The 21543-nt window shown below is 41.7% G+C and overlaps 1 protein-coding gene across 1 annotated transcript in view; it reads left to right on the top strand.

Moving 5' to 3' along the window:
- The window catches only part of LOC121953328 (ryanodine receptor 3-like), a 112216-nt gene that overhangs the window by 14791 nt on the left and 75882 nt on the right, over positions 1-21543 (top strand). The window contains exons 9-23 of the mRNA XM_042500355.1: positions 290-364; positions 927-1083; positions 1712-1876; positions 2300-2421; positions 3340-3520; positions 4947-5082; positions 6767-6862; positions 7154-7272; positions 9683-9816; positions 10985-11226; positions 11476-11668; positions 14462-14678; positions 15166-15270; positions 18307-18410; positions 20525-20608. Coding sequence (XP_042356289.1) covers positions 290-364; positions 927-1083; positions 1712-1876; positions 2300-2421; positions 3340-3520; positions 4947-5082; positions 6767-6862; positions 7154-7272; positions 9683-9816; positions 10985-11226; positions 11476-11668; positions 14462-14678; positions 15166-15270; positions 18307-18410; positions 20525-20608 — 2130 coding nt within the window. The remainder of the gene's footprint in view (positions 1-289; positions 365-926; positions 1084-1711; positions 1877-2299; positions 2422-3339; positions 3521-4946; positions 5083-6766; positions 6863-7153; positions 7273-9682; positions 9817-10984; positions 11227-11475; positions 11669-14461; positions 14679-15165; positions 15271-18306; positions 18411-20524; positions 20609-21543) is intronic.

The raw sequence follows: 21543 nt of genomic DNA, 5'->3' as shown, positions 1-21543 counted from the left end.
TATCTCTGGACCCAGTCACCCATATCGCTGATAGACAGTGTAGCTGTGGGTTATCAGGGCGCACACGTCTCCGTTTGAAGGATGTGATGCTGCAGACGGCAGAGTAAATACAGCCAGTGTTTATGTGTACATGCACATCCTCCCCAGTGAATATCAGCGTGACAAATGAGAGGAAAGAGGTGGTGTTCATCTAAGCCAGGATGAATGACCTTGACAGTATCAGTGGTGGCTAGACGTTTAAAAGCATCCACAGACAGACAACCCACTCATGCTTCTCTGGCATCCCCAGGATAGTCAACTATGAGACGGGTAAAGCCGGTGCCAAGGCCAGGTCCTTGTGGAGGCTGGAGCCGCTCCGAATCAGGTGGGTTGGATTTTATCTTCCTGTTTCTCACTACCTATTTTGTTCCATCATTCTCCTATTTTTCCATCCCACCTGTTTCTTTGTATCTGCAGTTTCCTCTCTATTTATTTCTCTCTACACCCGTCTGTCCTTTTCTTCTTCTCCCTTCCTGATTTAACGCTGCACTGTGGCCTCTCTGTCTCTTTTTTCCTCTTTCTCTTCTTCTGTCACTCTCACTTTCTATGTCTTGTCTTTGATGCTGGCAATGTTACAGCCTCACGGAGATGCAGCCTCTTCTTTGTCCATTCCAAATCCTGTGTCATCAATGTTTGTCACATTTATCAAGTTTGTGACCCCTTATTTGTTTCATATTTCCTGAACAGAAACAAAACTGCATAATTAGAGAAATGTTTTCAGCAATTTGCGAATTTTTCCAGCACATGGCAACCGAGATAATTAACAGCTGGCGGCATTGTTTAGATCAGCTAATTAGCAGCTATTAGGCTTCCAGGGTTTATGAAATGCACCTTTTTTTCTCCTTTTATGTTTGCTTCATGTCCATGTGTGGCTGTGACCTTGACAGCTGGAGCGGGAGCCACATCCGCTGGGGCCAGCCCTTCCGACTGCGGCACCTGACCACCGGTCACTACTTAGCCCTGACCGACGACAGGGGGTTGGTGCTGCAGGACCGAGAGAGGTCCGACACCATCGCTACCGCCTTCTGCTTCAGAGCCTCGAAGGTTAGGACACACGTACGCACACAAGGGCACATCGTGTGTTCACTTGACTCCCTGCTGTTCCTCAAGGTGACCTGGGATCAACCGCACACTTGCTCATTAAACGCCAGTGGAACAGAGTTACAAACCTTCACAAATGAACCACCCACTTCCCTTGGACTGGAAAATCACCATTTTCCAAGGACAATGAAAATTACAAGAATTATCGGACCAGTGAAGGCTACACCATAGAGGTTAATTTAGCTGAACTTGCCGACTCTGACTGAACCGTCCATTTAGCCTTACTTCGTGTAATGGAGTTTCTATATATGGCCAGTGATTGTGAGCCAATTAGTGACCCGTCCAACGTGGATTTAAAGCATGTATTATGGCATATAAGTGAAGTCGTTTATCACTGATGTCAATTATGGGTTACAGCTATATCCGATCCTAACAGCAACACATTCAACCATCCCACAGTGATGGATAGAGCCATAAACAGCAGATGCAGTTGACATTTGATTGGTAGTTGATTAAGACCAGATCTACATTCATTGTGTCTGAATGTGCACGTTTATTTTTCTGTGCCAGTTTGCTCATGAGTTCTGCACTGACAACTTTGACGTGTTCATTTTCTCCTCCCCCTGCGCAGGAGAAGCTGGAGCAGAGCCCCAAGCGGGACATCGAGGGCATGGGGGTGGCGGAGATTAAATATGGGGACTCGCTCTGCTTCATCATGCACGTGGCCACGGGACTCTGGCTCTCCTACCAGGCACCTGATGTCAAATCTGCCCGTCTGGGTCCCCTCAAGAGACGAGTGAGTGGAGGCAAACACAAGCACCGTTGAGATGCAAAGCACATACAAAAACAAACAAAATTAATAAATAAAAGAGATTCCTTGGAGCGGATAATTATTTTGAGGGTAATGAGTTGATTGAGTCAAGATTATTGTCTATTAGTTCATATCTCTGCCTGCACTAAATATAAACCATGTCCCTTGGCTATTGTGGCAGAAGTGATGGAGGTGTGCGCGCGATTATGTGTGTGACAATGTGTCCTCCGTGTAAACACAGCCAGATAGCCTGTAGTGTCAGCACCTGTGTTCCAGACATTGTGGCTCAGTGCTGGCTGACGATGGCTTGACACTTTCGCTCCATTAAATTCCTTTTTTTGGTCTTTTTCCTCTATCGTCTCATTGTAATGTCTCACACTCTGTCTCTTCCTGTCATGCCCTCTCAAGGCATGCCTGCATTCGGAAGGTCACATGGATGACGGGTTGACCCTGCAGCGCTGTCAGCACGAGGAGTCCCGTGCCGCACGAATCATCCGTAACACCACGTTACTCTTTAACCGATTTATCAGGTATGCTTGCAGTAGCTGTTCCTCACAAATGCATGCCGTGACGTGATCGCACAAATTGCTCAATTAAACCAAATTAAAGCTCACATTTGTCTCGAGCCACGTTATTACGGTAATGTGCAAAATGCCCTGTCATTGGTACAAGTTGCGTAAGTGCCACGCTGATGATGGTGGAGCCTAATTAATAGAGATGATAAAACAAAGAGTCGCCAATGTCTCCACATCACCAAATTTCAGATGAAGCCTAAAAACCTGACATCTCAAAGCCCCGCAGACTCTTACACAGTCCACACAAATGTGATGCAACGTCCCTCCAGATTGTGAACGCACCCAGTGGAGAGGTAAGCTCTGGGCCTGTGAGTTTTGACTGAGTGGGGTGCCAAAGCCCCAGACAGCTCACTCAGTGGTCCAGTCATGCGTTTCCAAATGGCAAACATTGCAGCGGCGTCACGGCTATGCACTGCCAGCTATGAAAAAGGGAGCCGCCGAGCACGTAAGTGGATGCTTCCAGTGCCCTTATTTGTTATCAAACGGCCTACTTGTCCCCTGGGTCGGGCTCGTGGGCCACTCATGGCGGGAACATGTGAGAGTCTGTCAGCCTCCCCTGCGGCTGTGACACATACATCTCCCCGCACCCCTCCCACAAGTACGACAGGAGCTATTTTTAGCAGGCCAGCGGAAATCAGCATTTCAGCATGGATGAACCTGTGGGCTAAACATTGTGTTAGTCATCACAGCCACTCCGCATGTCTGCTCAACCTCCCAAATTAGAGTGTCTTTACCAGGAGGTTATTATGATGAATGGGCGTATTTTGAAAGCTATACATGATCGCAAACATAAGTGGGGACTGCTGTCATGTCTGTAATGAGAGGTTATTTGTGTGCTGACGTTGTTGTGCCCAATCTGTCTCTCCCTCCCAGAGACCTGGATTGTCTGGGTGTTAAGAATAGAGCACTGGTCGCGCTGCCTGTCGAGGAGGTCCTCCAAACCCTCAATGACCTCATCACCTATTTCCAGCTCCCTGACGCTGAGCTGGAGCATGAAGAGAGGCAGATCAAGCTGCGCTCCCTCAAGAACCGCCAGAACCTATTCAAACAGGAAGTGAGTGTCACCATAAAGGAAGGCGCAGCAAACCGACAGTCCATGAAATATCAATTAATAACACAGTGAGCTGTTCCGCAGTGCAGCAAAATATTAAAAGCCCCCTGGAGTAAAGAGCTTGACTTGTGATTGAGGCAATTTTAGTAAGTGACTGCACGTATGAGTGAGCCGAGAGCAGCGGCAAACTTGCAAAAGACAAAGTATGTGAAAGGCGAATGCAATTGATTCTTTGTGGTGTGTTTCAATGCCATCTTGTATTTGGAGGCATTGCATTCGAAGGTGTCAGCAGTTCTGGTGTTATAAGTTTTCCTGAGGCTGGCACGAGTGCACTGAGGCTTTCTGTTAAGCCTCTAGGATCTAAATTGCTTTCATCAATTACGAAATGTCAGCTGCCTTACTGAGGGGGCCTATGATGTCAAGTGTCTGTACTCCCCTTAAAGGGACAGTTCCCCCCAAAATCAGAAGTACATATTTTTCCTCTTACCTGTAGTGCCATATATCAGTCTAGATGGCTTTGGTGTGAGTTGTCGAGTGTTGGAGATATCGGCTGTAGAGATGTCTGCCTAGTCTCCATATAAAGGAACATTTGATGTTTACATCTTTTCATGAGTATGAGCCCCTCTTCTGTGAATAGACGTTAGCTTCCCTCTGCATGGCGATAAGGTTGGCGGCTGCAGTTTAGCAGAAAGAAAATAGTTACATAATATATTCTGACTGCCATCTAGTTCCATTATGTTGGAGAGTAGGCAGACACCTCTATGACGGATATCTCTAGCACTCAGCAGCTTACACCAAAACAATATAGACTCATGTATACCACTACAGGTGAGAGGAAAAATGTGTATTTTTTATTTGGGGGTGAACTGTCCCTTTAATGCTTACCGGCCCAAAACAATGCGTCATCATATCCTCATGCCAGCATTCATGAATGCAAATGAGCTAACTGATATATATGTGCATTTCTGGTGATGTAAATATCATCAAATTATGTATATTTCAGCAATTCATCTTTCAGCTTATTTACCTGTCTTTCTATGATAGCGACACATCTCCGTCCCACCCCTAATGCATTACATTTAGAAGGTCAATTTGTCAGTGTAGACAGCTGACTCATGATTTTACATGGCATTATAAATCATCTGCATTTTCCATTTTGTCTTTTCACGGTGCCCATTTAGCATATCTGATCACTATAGATATTTCTCTGTGGTATAAATCACCATGACACAACCACCAAATGGGACAGGTGAGGGCCATCAGGCTGCGTTCAGGATAGTCGAGTAAATGAATGCTGCAGAAAAAGAGCTCATCAAATTTCATTGTCATGCTAATGAGAGCTTTGTTATTGATACGAAATGTGTTTTTATGGGATTGTTTTCATGTGGTTATGTGTTGTTGATGTGTTTGATTACTGTGTATTTCTCAGGGCATGCTGACTCTGGTGTCAAACTGTATCGACCGTCTGAATGTCTACAACAGTGCAGCCCACTTTGGGGAGTGCGCAGGGTCAGAGGCCGGAGCAGCCTGGAAAGACATTCTCAACCTGCTATATGAGCTGCTTGGTAAGAAACTGGTCTACCACAAACACACACACACACACGTGCAAACAAACACATGTACACACTTGTACCAATCCTTGACTGTAATCAACCACAGAGACGGGAGTCATTGTTTGAAGATAAAGTGGCTACAGTGGCAATGAAGAAGTTTGCTGACCTGGTGTTTAACAAGTAATTTAGAGATGCCTCAAAGTGGAGGATTGAATTCCAGGGTTAACACAGTCATGAAAAAAATTGCTGAAAAGTCATGGATTTTCACTAAAACATTTTCCAGGCCTGGAAAAGTCACGGTATTTGTAAAAAAAAAAAAATGTCGATTTAACTTTGCTGTGTGTGTGACATTTTGTTTCCTGTCACATGTTTTTTCATTTTCTTCCCACATTCTGACCCTCCCTTTATGTACGCCAGTTAGCTTAAGTTTGAAAAGAGTTTGAATCTGATATTATTGAAGATGCCTGGCAAGTGGGGCAAGAATACAAAAAATGTGGGTTCCTTTAAAAGTCATAGAAAAGTTTTGTCCATAAGTCAATTGTGTTGGAACCCTGAAATTGTGAGGATGCCAGAATCTAGGTTTATACACACACACACACACACACACACACACACACACACACACACCATACCATACAGTAATTACCCCATCTCCAACACTCACGCACATTCTCACATTTTTTGGGAGAAAAGACTTGATGGCATTTAGCTCCCTGAATACCAAAGAGCTTCCCAGTTTATGTTATGCTCTTCCAGAGCATTGGCACAACAACATCAGTCATCACACTCAAAATTTTGGGTGTCCCCTGTTGGCCAGATGGCCTTTTAGCCACTGAATGTCAGTCCTCATCACTGTGCGGTTTTCTGTTTCATGTCCTTGTTCTGGCTGTGCTCTTTGTGCTCCTATAGCACAATGTCATCAGCCATGCCTTTGCAAAATCACTTTAACCTCTTGTACTGCTACCATATGCTCTGTCAGACATAGAAGTATCTCACTAAAGTGATCTGGCAGGAGAAAATATGTATTTCTTGCTCCCCTTCTCTGTCTGCTGTCTACTGCTGCGTCTGATGATGAAATGTTTGGCTGGAACATTTCCTTCACTGGTGGTGACATCAAAGATGCATTTGCGAGCATGCAATGCAAGATTTTCTTCTTGGATATCTCACGTTCCTGAAAAGAGAATATGTAAAAATTATCTTTCGTGCTGCAACACCAAAACCCTGCTGCCCTCCAAGTGTGTCCTTCACACTCTTATTTACACTGATTTCCCCCTCCTGGTTTGTATTAGATTTCCAGCCACGTCTCTCTCTTCCCCCGTTCGCTCCTTCACACACCTGCTCTGGCGCAGCGTTAAGTGGATTTGGGACGCCTCCCTCCTTTCTTCCCTGTCTGTCTGCGTTGGGTGACCCTGTCTTTTTTTTTTTTTTTTTTTTAACTAGGACATACGTGGGTGTGTTTGTCCACTTGTCTTTTCTCTCCTTGTGTCATTCCCTCCCTCTATCTTAAGCATCTTCCAAATTAATATGTATTAGGGTGTCAAAGCAGAGCCTTCCTTGGCTTATTTGAGGTGTCCACCTTTGGATGACATTGTTTTTGCTGCTGCACTAAAGGGGATCCATCAATCCACTTTGGACAAAAACACTGTTTTTGTTCCTGTAAAATTTGACTCAGGCACACTTTCCTTGTGTCCTGCAGCTGCGTTAATTCGAGGGAACAGAAACAACTGCACCCAGTTCTCCAACAACTTGGACTGGCTGGTGAGCAAGCTGGAGAGACTGGAGTCGTCTTCAGGTATGCTCATTATCATTCTCATAAGACACTGAGCCGCCATTGTGAGACAAGTTGCAACACAAAGCTTTCCTTTAACAGCAGTATCGACACGGACATGAGTCTTAAAGGATGTAAAGAGATGACACTGCTTGCTTAGAATTTATATAGGTACTTTTTAAATGTATGATTAAGAATGTACCAGCAGGGTACTCTGTTAATCTATGCAGACTGGATATCTCTTTGACGTGTGTCCTCTGGTGTGTCTTTCTCTTCTGTGGGTGTTAACTAATTGATGAATTTGCGGCTGTGCAGGCATCCTGGAAGTTCTGCACTGCATTCTAATCGAGAGCCCCGAGGCCCTTAACATCATCCAGAGAGGACACATCAAGTCCATCATATCACTGCTCTACAAGCACGGACGCAACCACAAGGTGAGCAGCAAGTCGTGCTTTAACAGTCAATTGTTAATCTGGGGTACCATCTCTGCTGTGATGTAATATAGTGACACATCAGGGCTCGAGGAGAATGTTGAATGAGCCCAGGTGAAGAATAAAGATGGTGAAAATAAACCACATAAAGGCTGTACAGTGGGTGGAAACTGCATTAGGATGAGGCGATAAAACAATGGAATATAATCTTAAAGGAATAGTTTGACATTTTGCTTTCTTTTGCTTTCTTGCTGAGTCAGTTGAAAAGATCTATACCATACTTTCATCTGTAAGGAAAATATGCTGCTGGAGCCCGCTGCTACTTAGCTTATCTTAGCCTAAAGACTGGACAGAAGGGAAAAAAGCTAGCTTGGCTATGTCCAAAGGTAGCAAAATCTATACCAACACCTGTGTAAATATTAGTTGAGACCAGTAGCTTCCTGGAGTCTCTGCTGATTGCCCGGCAACTGTTCTTAAAAAAAAAACGAACAACGCATCTCCATTAACCCACAATGTTTTTAAACGAAGCCTGTCCAAACCAATCACGAGCAGTGCCATTGACTGTGAGCACACTGATCGGCACACACAGCTGTCAGTCATGATGTCAAAGCCAGTTTTTATGGCAGTAAATAGTTAATTAAACCCAAACATGTCAGAACAATGAACACTTGAGCAAACATCAGTGTGATTTCAGGTAAGACCTACCTAAATTGACATCAACTATCTTTAGGACAAATGTATTCGACATGTACTATGATTTTTTTAGTTTGGCTCATGTCTCATTAGCTAACATGAAGGATGCAGGGTTTATGACCTATACTGCAGCCTGCCACCAGGGGGTGTCTGAAATGTTTTGGCTTCACTTTTGCGGAGCTGTCATCTTGTCTATATTTACCATACTGTCAATACTCCTGACAAAGAAGTAGTCTGGCACATAGCCCCATGTTCAGTCTCAACATGTTGTTTATGAGTTATTGTACAGATTAAAGAGCTGAGATGTAACACATAGGTTAGTGAGCTTTAGAGATGCTGGGAGGAGGATTTTGTTATCAAATTTGGAGAGAGCCAGACTAGCTGCTCCCCTCATTTCCATTAAACTAAACTTACTGTTAAGCTAACAGGCTGCGATAAAGTGGTATCAAACGTACACACTGAAGCAGTATAATTTGTTCAGTTTTGATAATTTTCTAAAATTCTCCTCCCTCAACTGGTTTTTAAATGCCTGCAAAACATCAGTGGTGGGAACACCAGGGGGAAATCACGCTGCAATTGTAAAATTGCACATCTTAATTGCACGTTCTACAGTTGTGTGTTGTATGTAACCTTGATATGTTGCTTTTGTGTCTTTTTGTCTTTTGTATTGTAACTGTATGTCGCAATTTTATGCATCTTTAGTGTAAATATTTATTTATTTTTTGTCCTCTTTTTTTTACCAACCAACTGTTATTGTTTTTTCTTTTTTCTTTTTCTTCACTAAAAGCCTAACAGGAGTTGGAAACGTTTTTTGTCGGTTCTGGGCTACTATAGAACAACATGACAGACACCATAGAGAGAAACCGCTTATGTAGATATAATCAGCTCATTCTAATGTAACGAAAACACAAACATTCTTAGTTTCAGGTGATTATACACTAACGATGACATAGTTGAAATACTGAAATATCTCCAGTAGCTCGGATGTTGTCAAAATCTTTTAGTCAAGCAAGAAAGCACACAACAATCACGTAAAGTGCCTGTTTATCTCACATCCAGCCATCTCCAGTTCTTTCCTCATTAGGCTCCCCAAAATGCTTGACTGGATGCTCATTCATTTCCATAACAGTTCCCTTTGGGCCTCTTTGTCACCTCTTCTTGTCTGCAGCTGCTAATTCATTGTGCTTACCTTCTACCAGAACACAAACTTCTGTCTCTGACAGGTGCTTCCTGGGGGTTTGGTTGCAGAGCGTCCCCATCATGAATCAATCAGGTTAACAGTGAAATGAGATCAGGAGCAGGGAGTCAGCTGGCCGGGGTCATAAATCAACCTGAGTGTATAATTTAGCTCTGGAAGCAGGAGAAAGGGTCCATTGATAAAGCAGAGGTGCTCTGGCCTGTCGCCCCTGGCTGAGCTTTCCAGCCCATTTAATTCTATGGCTTTGTTAAGCTAACATCAAAGGGATATTATTGGACATGTTTTGCCCCCAATAAGCATCTCTGAGTAATTATGCAGTGGTTGCATGGAAAGAGTCTGTCCCTAGAGTGGCAACCTGGACAGTGATGGGGACAGAGATAATAAGTAATTTCTGGAAAATGATAGAGTCATATCCAGGGTTTAAAGGGGAAAATAAGGTCAGTGTGACATCAGCTATGTTGGTCTCTTCCTTTCAGTATTGTTGCTTATTTTCTTCCCTGCTGCCTCCACTTTCTGTTTTAGATTCTGGATGTGCTCTGCTCGCTGTGTGTGTGTAACGGCGTGGCTGTGCGAACCAATCAGAACCTTATCTGTGATCATTTGCTGCCCAAGAGAGATCTGCTGCTTCAAACCCAGCTGGTCAATGATGTCCAGAGGTTAGAAAGCCACTCAGCATGTCTCCTTTCATGCTTTTTTCAAATTAATCTACTTTTCAAAATTGCATTTATTTGTCACCAAGTGATTTAAGCACTAGTCTTTGAGTTGTGCTGGCTGTTGGTAAGGGTATTTCTAGAGTTCTTTATAACTATCAACTACTTTCAAACTATTTTCCAAATAAGATTACACTGTAATAGAGTGCCCCAGGGTTGACATTTTTCCGTATTCCAACCTGGAAGCTAATGCCACCCTGGTTCCCTCGTCAAAGAGCCTATGGGATTTTTCCATTGAATTTTGGTTTAACTGGCAGACTTTTAAGTATGTCATCAGTTTGCACCTTATTCTTCTGCATTGGTGTAATCACTAAACAATTAGCGCGACCTGCTGCCTGTCTGGATGAACCAAATCCCAATATTCGCATACAGCAATCCATGGAAAATTGCATAAATTTGCATTTTCTTTTACGCATTTTCTAAAAAGTGGTTAAATGGATGGAAACCCAAGTAAGCTACATCTGGTAGTTAATGAGTGTAAATATTTAGTAACAACTCTTTTTTTAATGTATGACCTAGCCTGTATGATGCAAGTAGATTTAATTTAATGATATGTAAATCTCTACCCAAATGCCCATGTTACAATGACTTTGATTTTATCTGATGTAACCGGCTCCAGACCAATCTCTGTGGGTGTGTGTACATTCAGCCCTCCAGTCTGTGGACCGTGTAATTGAGTTTACAATGTACACATCTAAGACTACATGTCGAGCATACACCGTGCACACCTTACAACATGGTTTATAAATTGGACTGTGGACCATGTACGCTCAACCATGACGTGATAGTTTGGACAGTGAAGCACGCTGAGATTGTACCTGGCCTTTAAATCTCCTGCTATCTCAGCTGGTGAGATCATTTTAACTTTAAAACTGAACTTCACAAATCTCTTTGGATCATTCTCTTGACACTGTTGAAGTGATCTGCTCTGCTCTGCATTAATATTGTCACTTTTAAGGAACTTCCCGAACAAAATACATTAGAAGCAAATTGAATTAACTCATCCTAAGGGCAGACTTTTTCATTAGTTTTCAGAAAAAAAACAAGATATTATGAGGATATCTCACTCCCTCCGAGGGATAACTAATGGTTTCATGTTTCACTTCATCGCCAGTATGAGACCGAACATCTTCCTGGGGGTGAGCGAGGGCTCGGCTCAGTATAAGAAGTGGTACTACGAGCTGATGATTGACCAGGTGGACCACTTTGTGACCAGCGAGCCCTCCCATCTGAGGGTGGGCTGGGCCAATACTAAAGGTTATGCTCCCTATCCTGGGGGAGGAGAGGGATGGGGAGGAAATGGAGTTGGAGACGACCTCTACTCGTATGGTTTTGACGGACTCCACCTCTGGTCAGGTCAGTGGGGTCGAGAAAATTCAGTGTTTGTGCATTACTCATATGATATCATAATAAGCTAACAATGGGCTACAGCCAGGTTGTGTCTAGACAGGATCAGTGCCCTGCAGGGATGATCTCCTTGCCCAGAGTGTGTAATCGTGTGTACAAATTCGTGTGTTCAGTCTTGCGTGTGTGTGTGAGAGATGTGTTCTGTGCCAGCATCACTCACTGGGTCGTATTTCACATGACGTTGTGTGTCCTGAACAGGTCGTATCCCGCGGGCGGTTGCGTCCATGAATCAGCACATCCTGACCTCAGAGGATGTGGTGAGCTGCTGTCTGGACCTGGGAGCCCCTAGCATCTCGTTCAGGATCAACGGACAACCCGTCCAGGGCATGTTCGAAAATTTCAACACCGACGGGCTCTTCTTCCCTGTCGTCAGCTTCTCTGCAGGGGTCAAGTGAGTGTTTATTTGTTTTTCCTGCGTTTTGTCTGAGTCGAACACTCTCCCTGACATTCGGCGATGATGAATGAGCTGCACACAGAAACATGGGCAGATGATGCGGACAAGCCGAAGAAAAATATAGATATATATTGTGCACACTCACACAAACACTGCCCTGCATGAAATCCGTCTAATGCACCCACTCAGTCTGGTCCAAATTCATTAATCCTCAAAGCCTTGAGATTGGACACAGGTAAAATAGACTGGCTTTGGATTCTGCTCTGTTGCCATGGTGACAACAGATAGTGTGATTGACAAGACTTTAAAATTGAATTTCAAGCTCCAGCAGTTTTCCCATGATTCCATGATCGACTCTGACTGTACAGCAAAGCAGTGTTTTGCATTAACAGCTTTCTCCCCCTGTAGCCCGAAGACACTCGACACTAAGAGGCTGCTCTGATTTCATTTGGTCATGTAAGCCATTGGAAAGTGAATTCAGTTCTTGTTACTTGATGAAAATGAATTCTCTAAAAGTAATGTCGTGTACCTGACAGATATGAGCCGCGGAAAGGGAACTGAAAGTCGTGCGTGACTCAGTAAGTTTTGTTTTGAGAAGAATCAGGTTGGACTCGACTTCCGTAAAATTTTAATTAATATCCTGGGCTATTATTTGCATAAACCACTAAACACGTTTATATTTGGAACCAGTGTCTATATCAGAAAGGCTTTTATTTACTGTAATGCAAAATTGCTGAGCAAAGATGGGAAATACAATCATATTTTTTTTATTTAAACCTCTTTTTGTGTCTGTTTTGTTTACTATGACAGTATTACTGTCTTCTTTGGTGCTCGTGGTTTCAGTAAAATGTAGCTAATGACTGAATTGTAGAGAATCTTACCAAGCTAATAATGTGTAGCATGTCCATGAAGCATTTATATTTGTCTGTGTGATCTAAGCAGCTAATTAATGTTAGCTCCAGTGAGTAGCCAACAGTTCTATACACTCTAAGAACTTCTAAAAAATTAACTGCATGGCAACCTGGCCCGACCTCTACTTGAGACAGGTGTTTCTTTGTCAAAATGTGCAGCCACTTTGAGCTAGTAAAAGGGACTGGGTGTTTAATTGGGACTAGGCTGATATTTGAAGTTTTACGGTATTTTTCCTAAAAGTGCAGCATATCGTTGCCTTTTAATGATGATGGAAAGTATAGGGGAAATATATCCTCTGTGGCTGTTAAGACTTTATTTCATCAGTGAAGAAGTCTGCAGCCATGGGGAGTGTATCTATGTTCCTAGGGTCTTATGTTCCCCAGCTCAATATTCTCACAATGTAACACACCTAGGAAACCTTTCAAAGGGTTTTATATTCCCACCAGTGTTTTTGTCCTGGGTCAATATGTTGAAATCACCAACTCATAGCTCATAACCTGCTGATGTTTTACTCTTTGAAACCTACGTTGTGATATTTGCAGGCAGGACAGTTTTCTTGACTTTAATTATTGATACAGTTTCTCCAGAGTGGCTGAACAAAATTTTACCATTCAGACTGATGTAAAACGTTCAACTCCATTTGTGTTTCTGCTATTTCAGCTGTGAAGATATCATTTACCAATCTCTAACAACATTGGTTTTCATCAAAAGACACATGCTCGATACTTAACACAATGCTCGATAAGATAAGGTTTTTGGGAACAGAGGGATGACCTCCAGCCATGCTCTGTGAGCCTGTACTTAGGCACAGCGGTGCTTGAGCTACAGTATATGCCTGCTGCATGCACACAATGACAGTGCAAACATGTGGCTGTTGACCAAAGTTCATCACAGTTTTTCCAGAGGGAACACGGATGTCCATACCAAATTTATGTCGATCCATTCAGCGGCTGCCGAAAAGTTTCGTTTAGTCTTATCGTTCAGCAATTCATATGGAAAGAGCCACCTTCTAACCACTTCTGTGTGGGTAACGACAGCTCCAAGCTTGTACTTGAATCTGACCCACTGAACGGGGTGAATATCTCCACGGATTTGAACGTGCCAGAAAATGACAGGCGTACATCTTTACTCCTCAATAATTGAGGGCTGCAGTCAGAATGGGCTCGGTTGCGTCACCACTACTACTTGAGTAGCTATTTTCGGCGGCCTCTGGAGAGCCTCTTCACAGTGATGGCCTGCGACGTTTTTTGGGGTTTTTTTTTCTGTCTCTGAGCTAAACTTGTCCCTGTTAGAGCAGAGGGTGGAACTGATTGAAGTGGATTTAGAGGAGAAAAACGGTTGCATTAAGCTGGTGGGTTTTCTTTTCACTGGATGCTTTCATTAATAGCTGTCTGATTATCAATTATGATTATAATTTATATTTACACACACTTTTAAATCATTGACTTCTTTTTAATCTAGAATTTTAGTGTGAAAATAATAAGATGAGATAAGATAATCCTTTATTCGTCCCACAGCGTGGAAATTTGCAAAATTACAGCAGCAGAGGGGATAGTGCAAACAGGAAACATTAGTAAAAAAGACACACAGCAGTATAATAGTATGTACATATCAGTAAAAAGGCAAAATAAAAACTACACAGATCAACTGCAAAAAACAAAGCAATAGAATAAAAATCAAAAAGTTAAAAGAAAAACCTAACAAAAAAAAAACTTGGATATTTAATAAGTTAGCAGTCACAAAATAAACTATAAGACATAGTAAGTAAATAGAAGACATTGGAAGTAATAGATTTAATAACCATAATAAAATATTGCGGCAGATTTAATAACAAAAATATGAGACGTGCATAGATTTAATTACATTTTATTTCATCAGGGTGCGTTTCCTGTTGGGTGGCCGACATGGTGACTTTAAGTTCCTGCCGCCATCGAGTTACGCACCATGCTGCGAAGCTCTGCTGCCGAAAGAGAAGATGAGGGTGGAGCCGGTGAAAGAGTACAAGAGGGATGCAGATGGTGTCCGAGATCTGCTGGGCACCACGCAGATAATGTCGCAGGCCTCCTTCATCCCCACACCTGTTGAAACTAGTCAGGTATGCTAACAGGTGACGTGCAGACAAACACGTCTATCCCTTTTAACTGTTTAACTCTTTAATATTCTTTGATACTTTCCTGTTTTGGGGCAGCACGGTGGCTTTGTGGTTAGCACTGTTGCCTCACAGCAAGAGGGTCCCTGGTTCAAATCCCGGTTGGAACGGGGTTCGGTCTGGGCGGGGGCCCTTCTGTGTGGTTTACATGTTCTCCCCGTGTCTGCGGTTTTCTCCGGGGTCTCCGGCTTCCTCCCACAGTCCAAAGACATGCAGCTCAGGTTAATTGGTGACTCTAAATTGCCCTTAGGTGTGACTGTGAGTGTGTATGGTTGTTCGTCTCTATGTGTCGGCCCTGCGATAGTCTGGCGAACTGTCCAGGGTGTACCCCGCCTTCCACCCGATGACAGCTGGGATTGGCTCCAGCCCCCCGCGACCCTTACGAGGACAAGCGGTTACAGAAAATGACTGACTGACTTTCCTGTTTCCTCAGATTGTTATGCCGCCTCATTTAGAGAAGGTTCGAGACAAGCTGGCTGAGAACATCCACGAACTGTGGGGCATGAATAAAATTGAGCTGGGCTGGTCGTACGGCAAGGTGAGAAATATTCCGATTTTCTTCCTGTTCTTATATAATACTTTTACAACTAAATCATCACTCAGGATCGAAAGACAAAAAGCATAATCCATACATTTTGCCATGTTTGTGGACAAATAAACTTCACAAATTACACATTTTCTTAACACATTTGAGTTAAAGAGCAGCTTGAAGTGCATTAGTTGTTGGCAGTATTAGAACTGAGTCATCAAAAGCCTGTACGTCATCTTGCTTTCTCTTTTATAATTTGCGGTTCACACCAAAAAGAGGGTAAGTGGAAAAAAAAACTCACATTTTCCATGTTCGATGCTTTTCACACCATTCATTTAGATGCTTCATTTCAGTTTGTTTGTAGGTAGTAGAGTCATTGTGTCTGTGTTTAGTAGAAGCCATGAATTACAAAGTATTGTCTCACCCAAAGGGCAGAACAGGGTGTTTTGGCAATTTCCGTGCAGCAATAAACCAAGAGAGGAGCCTGTGTTTTAATTGTCTGCCTTTAGTTTTTCTCGTTTAAAAGTAGTTTAATTGATTCTTTAATGACATTATCTGTCATCCAAATGTTAACCCAGGGGCCGCTTTGATGGTGCAGTTATTGTTTGACATTTTGGGTAAAATGCTTGTTTGTGATCTTGCTTAGAGTTATATGAGAAGATCAATACCACTCTCTTAGCTTTTCTTAGCTTACCATAAAGACGTGAAGCAGGGGAAAACATGGCTCTGTTCAAAGTTCAGAAAACACAACCAAGACTCCAGACTATAAGTACAGATCAAGCAAACGGGATACATTGAGTTAAATGGTGAGCTTTAGAGCTGCTTTTTGTTTTGTTTTGTTTTGTTTTTTGATACAGAGAGGAGGGTTTGTTTTTGGAGAGCTTCGACCCAGCTGTTTCCTCTTGCTTCCAGTTTTTATGCTAAGCTTACCATCTTCTGGTTCTCTTGATGAGAAAGTGAATAAGTATTTCCCCAAATATCCAACTATTCTTTGATGAAATCTAAAGTATTAGTAAACACAAAAGTAGAACACCTCTGTATATTTTGAATATGATCATTTGAATTATTATTGTGTAATATTGCATCAAACTCTTTACTTCTAATTGTTTGTCTTTTTTGTCTTCATCAGTGACTTTCTTGGTTTATTGTACATTAACTCAAGGATAACACCAAACCCGTTTTGCCCTTTATGGAACAGATGACAAAACAAACAACAATACGGAACACAGCTCTTATGTCTATAATACAAATGTATATTAGAGTCCTTTGATATAGACCTTCAACCTTTCCAGCACCTTCACAAATCTTGAATGAAGCATGAGGATGTCTGAAAATTGTGAAATGTTTTTGTGTCTAAGTGATTAATGGAGACAACAGCTTTTAAAATGTTTCCCGTATTGAGATAGGCAAAACAGCAATGTAATTTCTATGTCTATTGTGCACCATCAGTTTACCTCCACAAAAAAGTGTTTGTTTTTACCACTGACAGGCTCAGATTGTTATTATAAGTGCCTGAAAACTTGGAGGAGAATACCCTATAGGGAAATAAAAATGTTTATCTTTACCTTTTGCTGATCCTGTCTGTTTGTTAGTGTTTGTAACCAAATCTCGCTCAAGGAGAAGTCTTGTTCTAAAATCTAACAGACATTCTCATTTTCGAAATCAGCTAAATATTCAGCCCTGACACTGAAAATCTTTTAGATAACAGTAAGCTACACTCTCTGTGCTCCAACAACAAATGTGTAATTTCTCTGTAGGGTCCTCTTTGCCACTTCTAATAACAATCTGAGCCTGGCAACGGCGAAAACAAACACTTTTAATGGACGGAAATTGTCGATGTAAAGATGCATGTAGGGATTACATTGCATCCTTTTTTGCTGATGCCACTGCAGCACTCTCTCTCAGTAGTGAACCACTTTCAAAAATGGTTGTTTCTAGCAATCACATAGACACAAAATCATGGAAATATAGGGTCCAGGTTGAAGAATACTAGTTTCCCTTTAGGCTCAGGGGATCAGAGGCACAAGTGTGTCAGATTGTGTGAGATGGTAGGGCTGCATGGCACAAAATGAGCTATACATTTGATATCCGATAACACCAAATATAACATATTACTTTTGATAAATAAACAGATGGTAACTGAACATAAGAGGCAGCAATAAAAAAAGAAACATAGTTACATTTTAAAGTGCAGTTTTCTACTGATACTCTCTTTCAACAAACTCAAAAAGTCTCCGAGTGCAACATCATGATGTGTTTATTATGCAAGACATCGCAATGATGATTTAAAAAATATGATATATCATGCAACTCTGAGAGATTGCTGTGGTGCACATAGTGTAAGCTGTAATTAGCTATAGTATTTCTGAATGTCGTTACACAACAGCTCATTCTGTGATTCATTACAGCAGGATTCACAACAGTCGTCCTGTAGCAGAATGAATAAGCAAAGTGTCGTTTGTTATTTAGTTGCATAAAAATACCCTTTTTGTGTTGTTTGTTCCACAAATATAATTCTGTAAAAGGAAGAACTGCCAGAGGAAAGATTTCCCACAGAGTTCTTGTACTATTCACAAAAGAGCTGGCTGGTGTTCATTGGACCCACACACACAGCTGCATATCTGTACGCAGCCCTGCATGTTTTCTTGGTAAACATCCGCCATTGCCATGCCGCCTCTTCTGAGCAGCATTGCCAAAGGGATTATTTGGTCTCCAGAGAGGCATTACACCTCTCTCACTTGGTATTCCAGTCATACACCTTTCTATCTCCCCCAAGAAAACATGCTCCCTTGTTCCTCCTTCATAACATGTTCACTAGAGTAGTCTTATCACTGCAACCAGTAGCACCCTGTATTTAAACCACATTCTTCTCTCCTTGTTGGTTCACAAAGGCACTGACTTACAAGGCTGTGCATTTCATATGCATATATTTAGTAAACTTTCCCACATGATATACATACAAATAGAGTGACTGTGTGCCAGAGTTACAGGCAACAAAGGGGGAAGCTGGAATATGATCTGTGTGACTGTTCTTTTTTCTCACAGATAAGAGACGATAATAAGCGGCAGCACCCGTGCCTCGTGGATTTCTCCAAGCTGCCAGAAACTGAAAAGAACTACAATTTGCAGATGTCAACAGAAACTCTGAAGTATGTTGCGCATTCAGGACTTATTTTCTCCATGGTGCCTTTGTTTTTGAAGTGATGAGAAAATAGAGCGTGAGACGGATCAAAGAGAGAAACAGACAGATGCATTACAAAGAAACAAAAATGGAGATTAGATTTTTTCTTTTAGTTTGTTTTAAACAGCTGTTCATGGCCATTAATTAGAACATCACACACATAAGAACAAGGATTAGAAGAAAGTATCTGTAAGACAACAATGAATACATATATTCCTGCGGTCAGATTTGACCCTCACTTGCATACTGTTAAATACTGAGGCTTTGTCATGCCCCTCGATGTCTCAAAGAGACTTACAGGGCACCCTTTGAGTCAAGTCAATTTTATTTATAAAGCCCATTATCACAAGTCACAGTTTGCCTGGGAGGCTTTACAGCACATGACATCCCTCTGTCTTTAGACCCTCACATCAACTAAGGAAAAACTCCCCCCAGAAAAAAACTTATAACAGGGAAAAAAAATGGTAGAAACCTCTGGAAAAGTGACTGAGGAGGGATCCCTCTCCCAGGATGGACAATAGTGCAATAGATGTCGCAAAAACCAATTAAATTACAGTAGATGACAAAATGACATATAGGAAAGAGAAAGCAAGAGAAGAGAAAGATAGGGAGGAAGAGAGGGGGAGAGAGGGGGAGAGAGGGGGAGAGATGCACAGCAACAATGATGGTAACAATAACGTAAAATATAACAACATTAATAGACATTAAATTAATAAATGTAATTGATTATAGCATGTAATGTTACATGCAAATATTGTAAGTTGAAATAACAGTCGTGTATAATAATAGTTGAGGCATGACTCATAATAATGGCAGTAGAAGGTGGCGTCGAGCAGGTTCACGACATCAGTGCAACAAAGACCCACTAAATCCTGATCCTGAAACATAACTCTGAGGTTCCTTACTGTGGTGCTGGAAAACAAGGCAATGCTATCTAGTGAAATTATATCCTTAGAAAAACAGTTTCTGAGATGTTTGACGCGGAGTACAATAACTTCAGTTTTGTCTGAATTCAGCATCAGGAAATTGTGGCTCATCCAGGCTTTTATGTCCTTAAGACACACTTGTAGTCTAGATAACTGATTAGTATCATCTGCATATTTTTAGGGTGATTTCTAATAATGTTGCCTAGGGGAAGCATGTATAATGTGAAATGGATTGGACCAAGCACAGAGCTTTGCGGTGCTCCGAAACAGACCTTAGTACGCACGTAGGATTGATCATTAAAATGAACAAACTGAGAAGGATCCAGTAAGTATGAGTTAAACCAGCTTAATGCGTCTCCATGTGCCGCACAACTGAAACACATTGTTAACATTAGTTAAGGTTGTGAAACGGTCACATTTTTTTTTTTACCCATCCACCTCAATACGTGGACTTAATCGTTATTTATACCATGCCAGTTGCTCTTAGTATCAAATATTACTGCAAATAGGTTTACACTAGCGTGAGTTAAAAGCCTAGTGTGTGTCATAAAGATGCCAAAGGGTGTCAATATCAAACACAGAGGGTTGTGACAAAGCGGCAGTATTTGATGCCCTGGGAATGAGAATAGGCTGTCCCTTGAGGGTTAGGAAATTTCCATTTCTAGTGACGCTCAGCCAAACAAGTCTTGCAGATCCCTTTTCCACTCCTCAGATCTCTGCACAACACTAGTTTCCAGTTATAAAGGTTCCCGCGAGACTTATTTCAAGTGCTTTACATAAATGCTCTTTAAATGATACAGGGGAGCGTTGAGGGTTTGCTGTGATTAATCTTGATCCGTGGCACAGGCAGACACATCTGGGTGACTTCGATGGGTTTCTGAGTGACATCAAACTCATTTTTACTGTCACTTTGTCCTCTCACAAGGTGTGAAGAAAATTTGTTAAAAGCACTTCACACCCAGTGCATTCCTCTGGGTTTTCTTTGGCCTTTATCTCCTGACAGATTAGGACACGCACAATTTAACCCATCACTGCTCCATTTGAACACTACCAACCCCTCAATCACGACTGATGGATCTACATGCACAATTCAGACGTAATATCAAGACAAAGCATCATTCGTTAATTCACTTTCTGCTGTTGTTCCCCCTCGCAGGACCCTGCTGGCGTTGGGCTGTCGTGTAGTTCAGGTCAATCCAAATGCTGAAGGCTCCCTCAAAAAGATAAAACTCCCTAAGAAGTAAGTTTGTATGCTTTAATTTTCTGTAAAATGTATTCACACATCTTATTTAAAGATGTAATAAATAACATTTCTACATTTAAATGTCTAAAATCAACTTGCACTTTGTTATAGAGTATTTTTTCTTGAGTTTTGTACAGACAATATCCAAATGTTTGACACAATCTTTATATTCAGAGAAATCTGTAATTTTATTCAAAGCAACAGTGCATTTCATCTGTTTACCTGTCAATGTTGTCAGAAAACCTTTACCCACCTCAGTTGCTCTAACTTCCAGGGAATTACTAGAAACATTAGATGTCATTGCAAACCATACAATGTCACAAAATTAATACAGCATTGTTTTTCTGCAGCACATCTTTTTTTTTTAATAGCATACCATTTCTGAGCACAGTAATTCAGTTGAGACGGATAACAGCACAGGATTACTCCACAATTAAATTTGACACATAAAGTTAGCTACAGTAGTGGAATGGATAGTTGACACATCTGATGGTGAGTTTTAGATTAAGATTGTCGGTCAAACACTCGAGTCTAGATTTTATACTGCATTTACCAAAAGAATGTTCTCTCTGGGTGGTAATAATACGACCAATACTTTTCACACTTTATTTGAAGAACATCAACTTTTGCCATCAAACAGAAGATTTAGGGTCCCACAGGCTCAATTTAGCAGGTTAAGGAAGTCTTTTGTTCCTCGGTCTGTCAACCTTTTACATCAGAGTATATGGCCTCTAAGTAGCCTCTGTTTACCAACAGTCCAACAGTTACAGTAATGGGAAAGATTAATTTGTTGCATCCACTTTTTGTAATATCTGAGTTCGTGGTACAGTTGTGTTGTTGGGTTTAATGTTGTTTGTATTTTTTTTATTCATGTGAATCTAATACATTTGACATCCTGGAATGCATATCAAAAAATGTTTCTAAAAAAGTGA

Source organism: Plectropomus leopardus, chromosome 14 (assembly GCF_008729295.1).
Source record: "Plectropomus leopardus isolate mb chromosome 14, YSFRI_Pleo_2.0, whole genome shotgun sequence".
NCBI lineage: Eukaryota > Metazoa > Chordata > Actinopteri > Perciformes > Serranidae > Plectropomus > Plectropomus leopardus.
The sequence above is the reverse complement of the archived record's forward strand: the minus strand, read 5'-3'. Positions and strand labels throughout refer to the sequence as shown.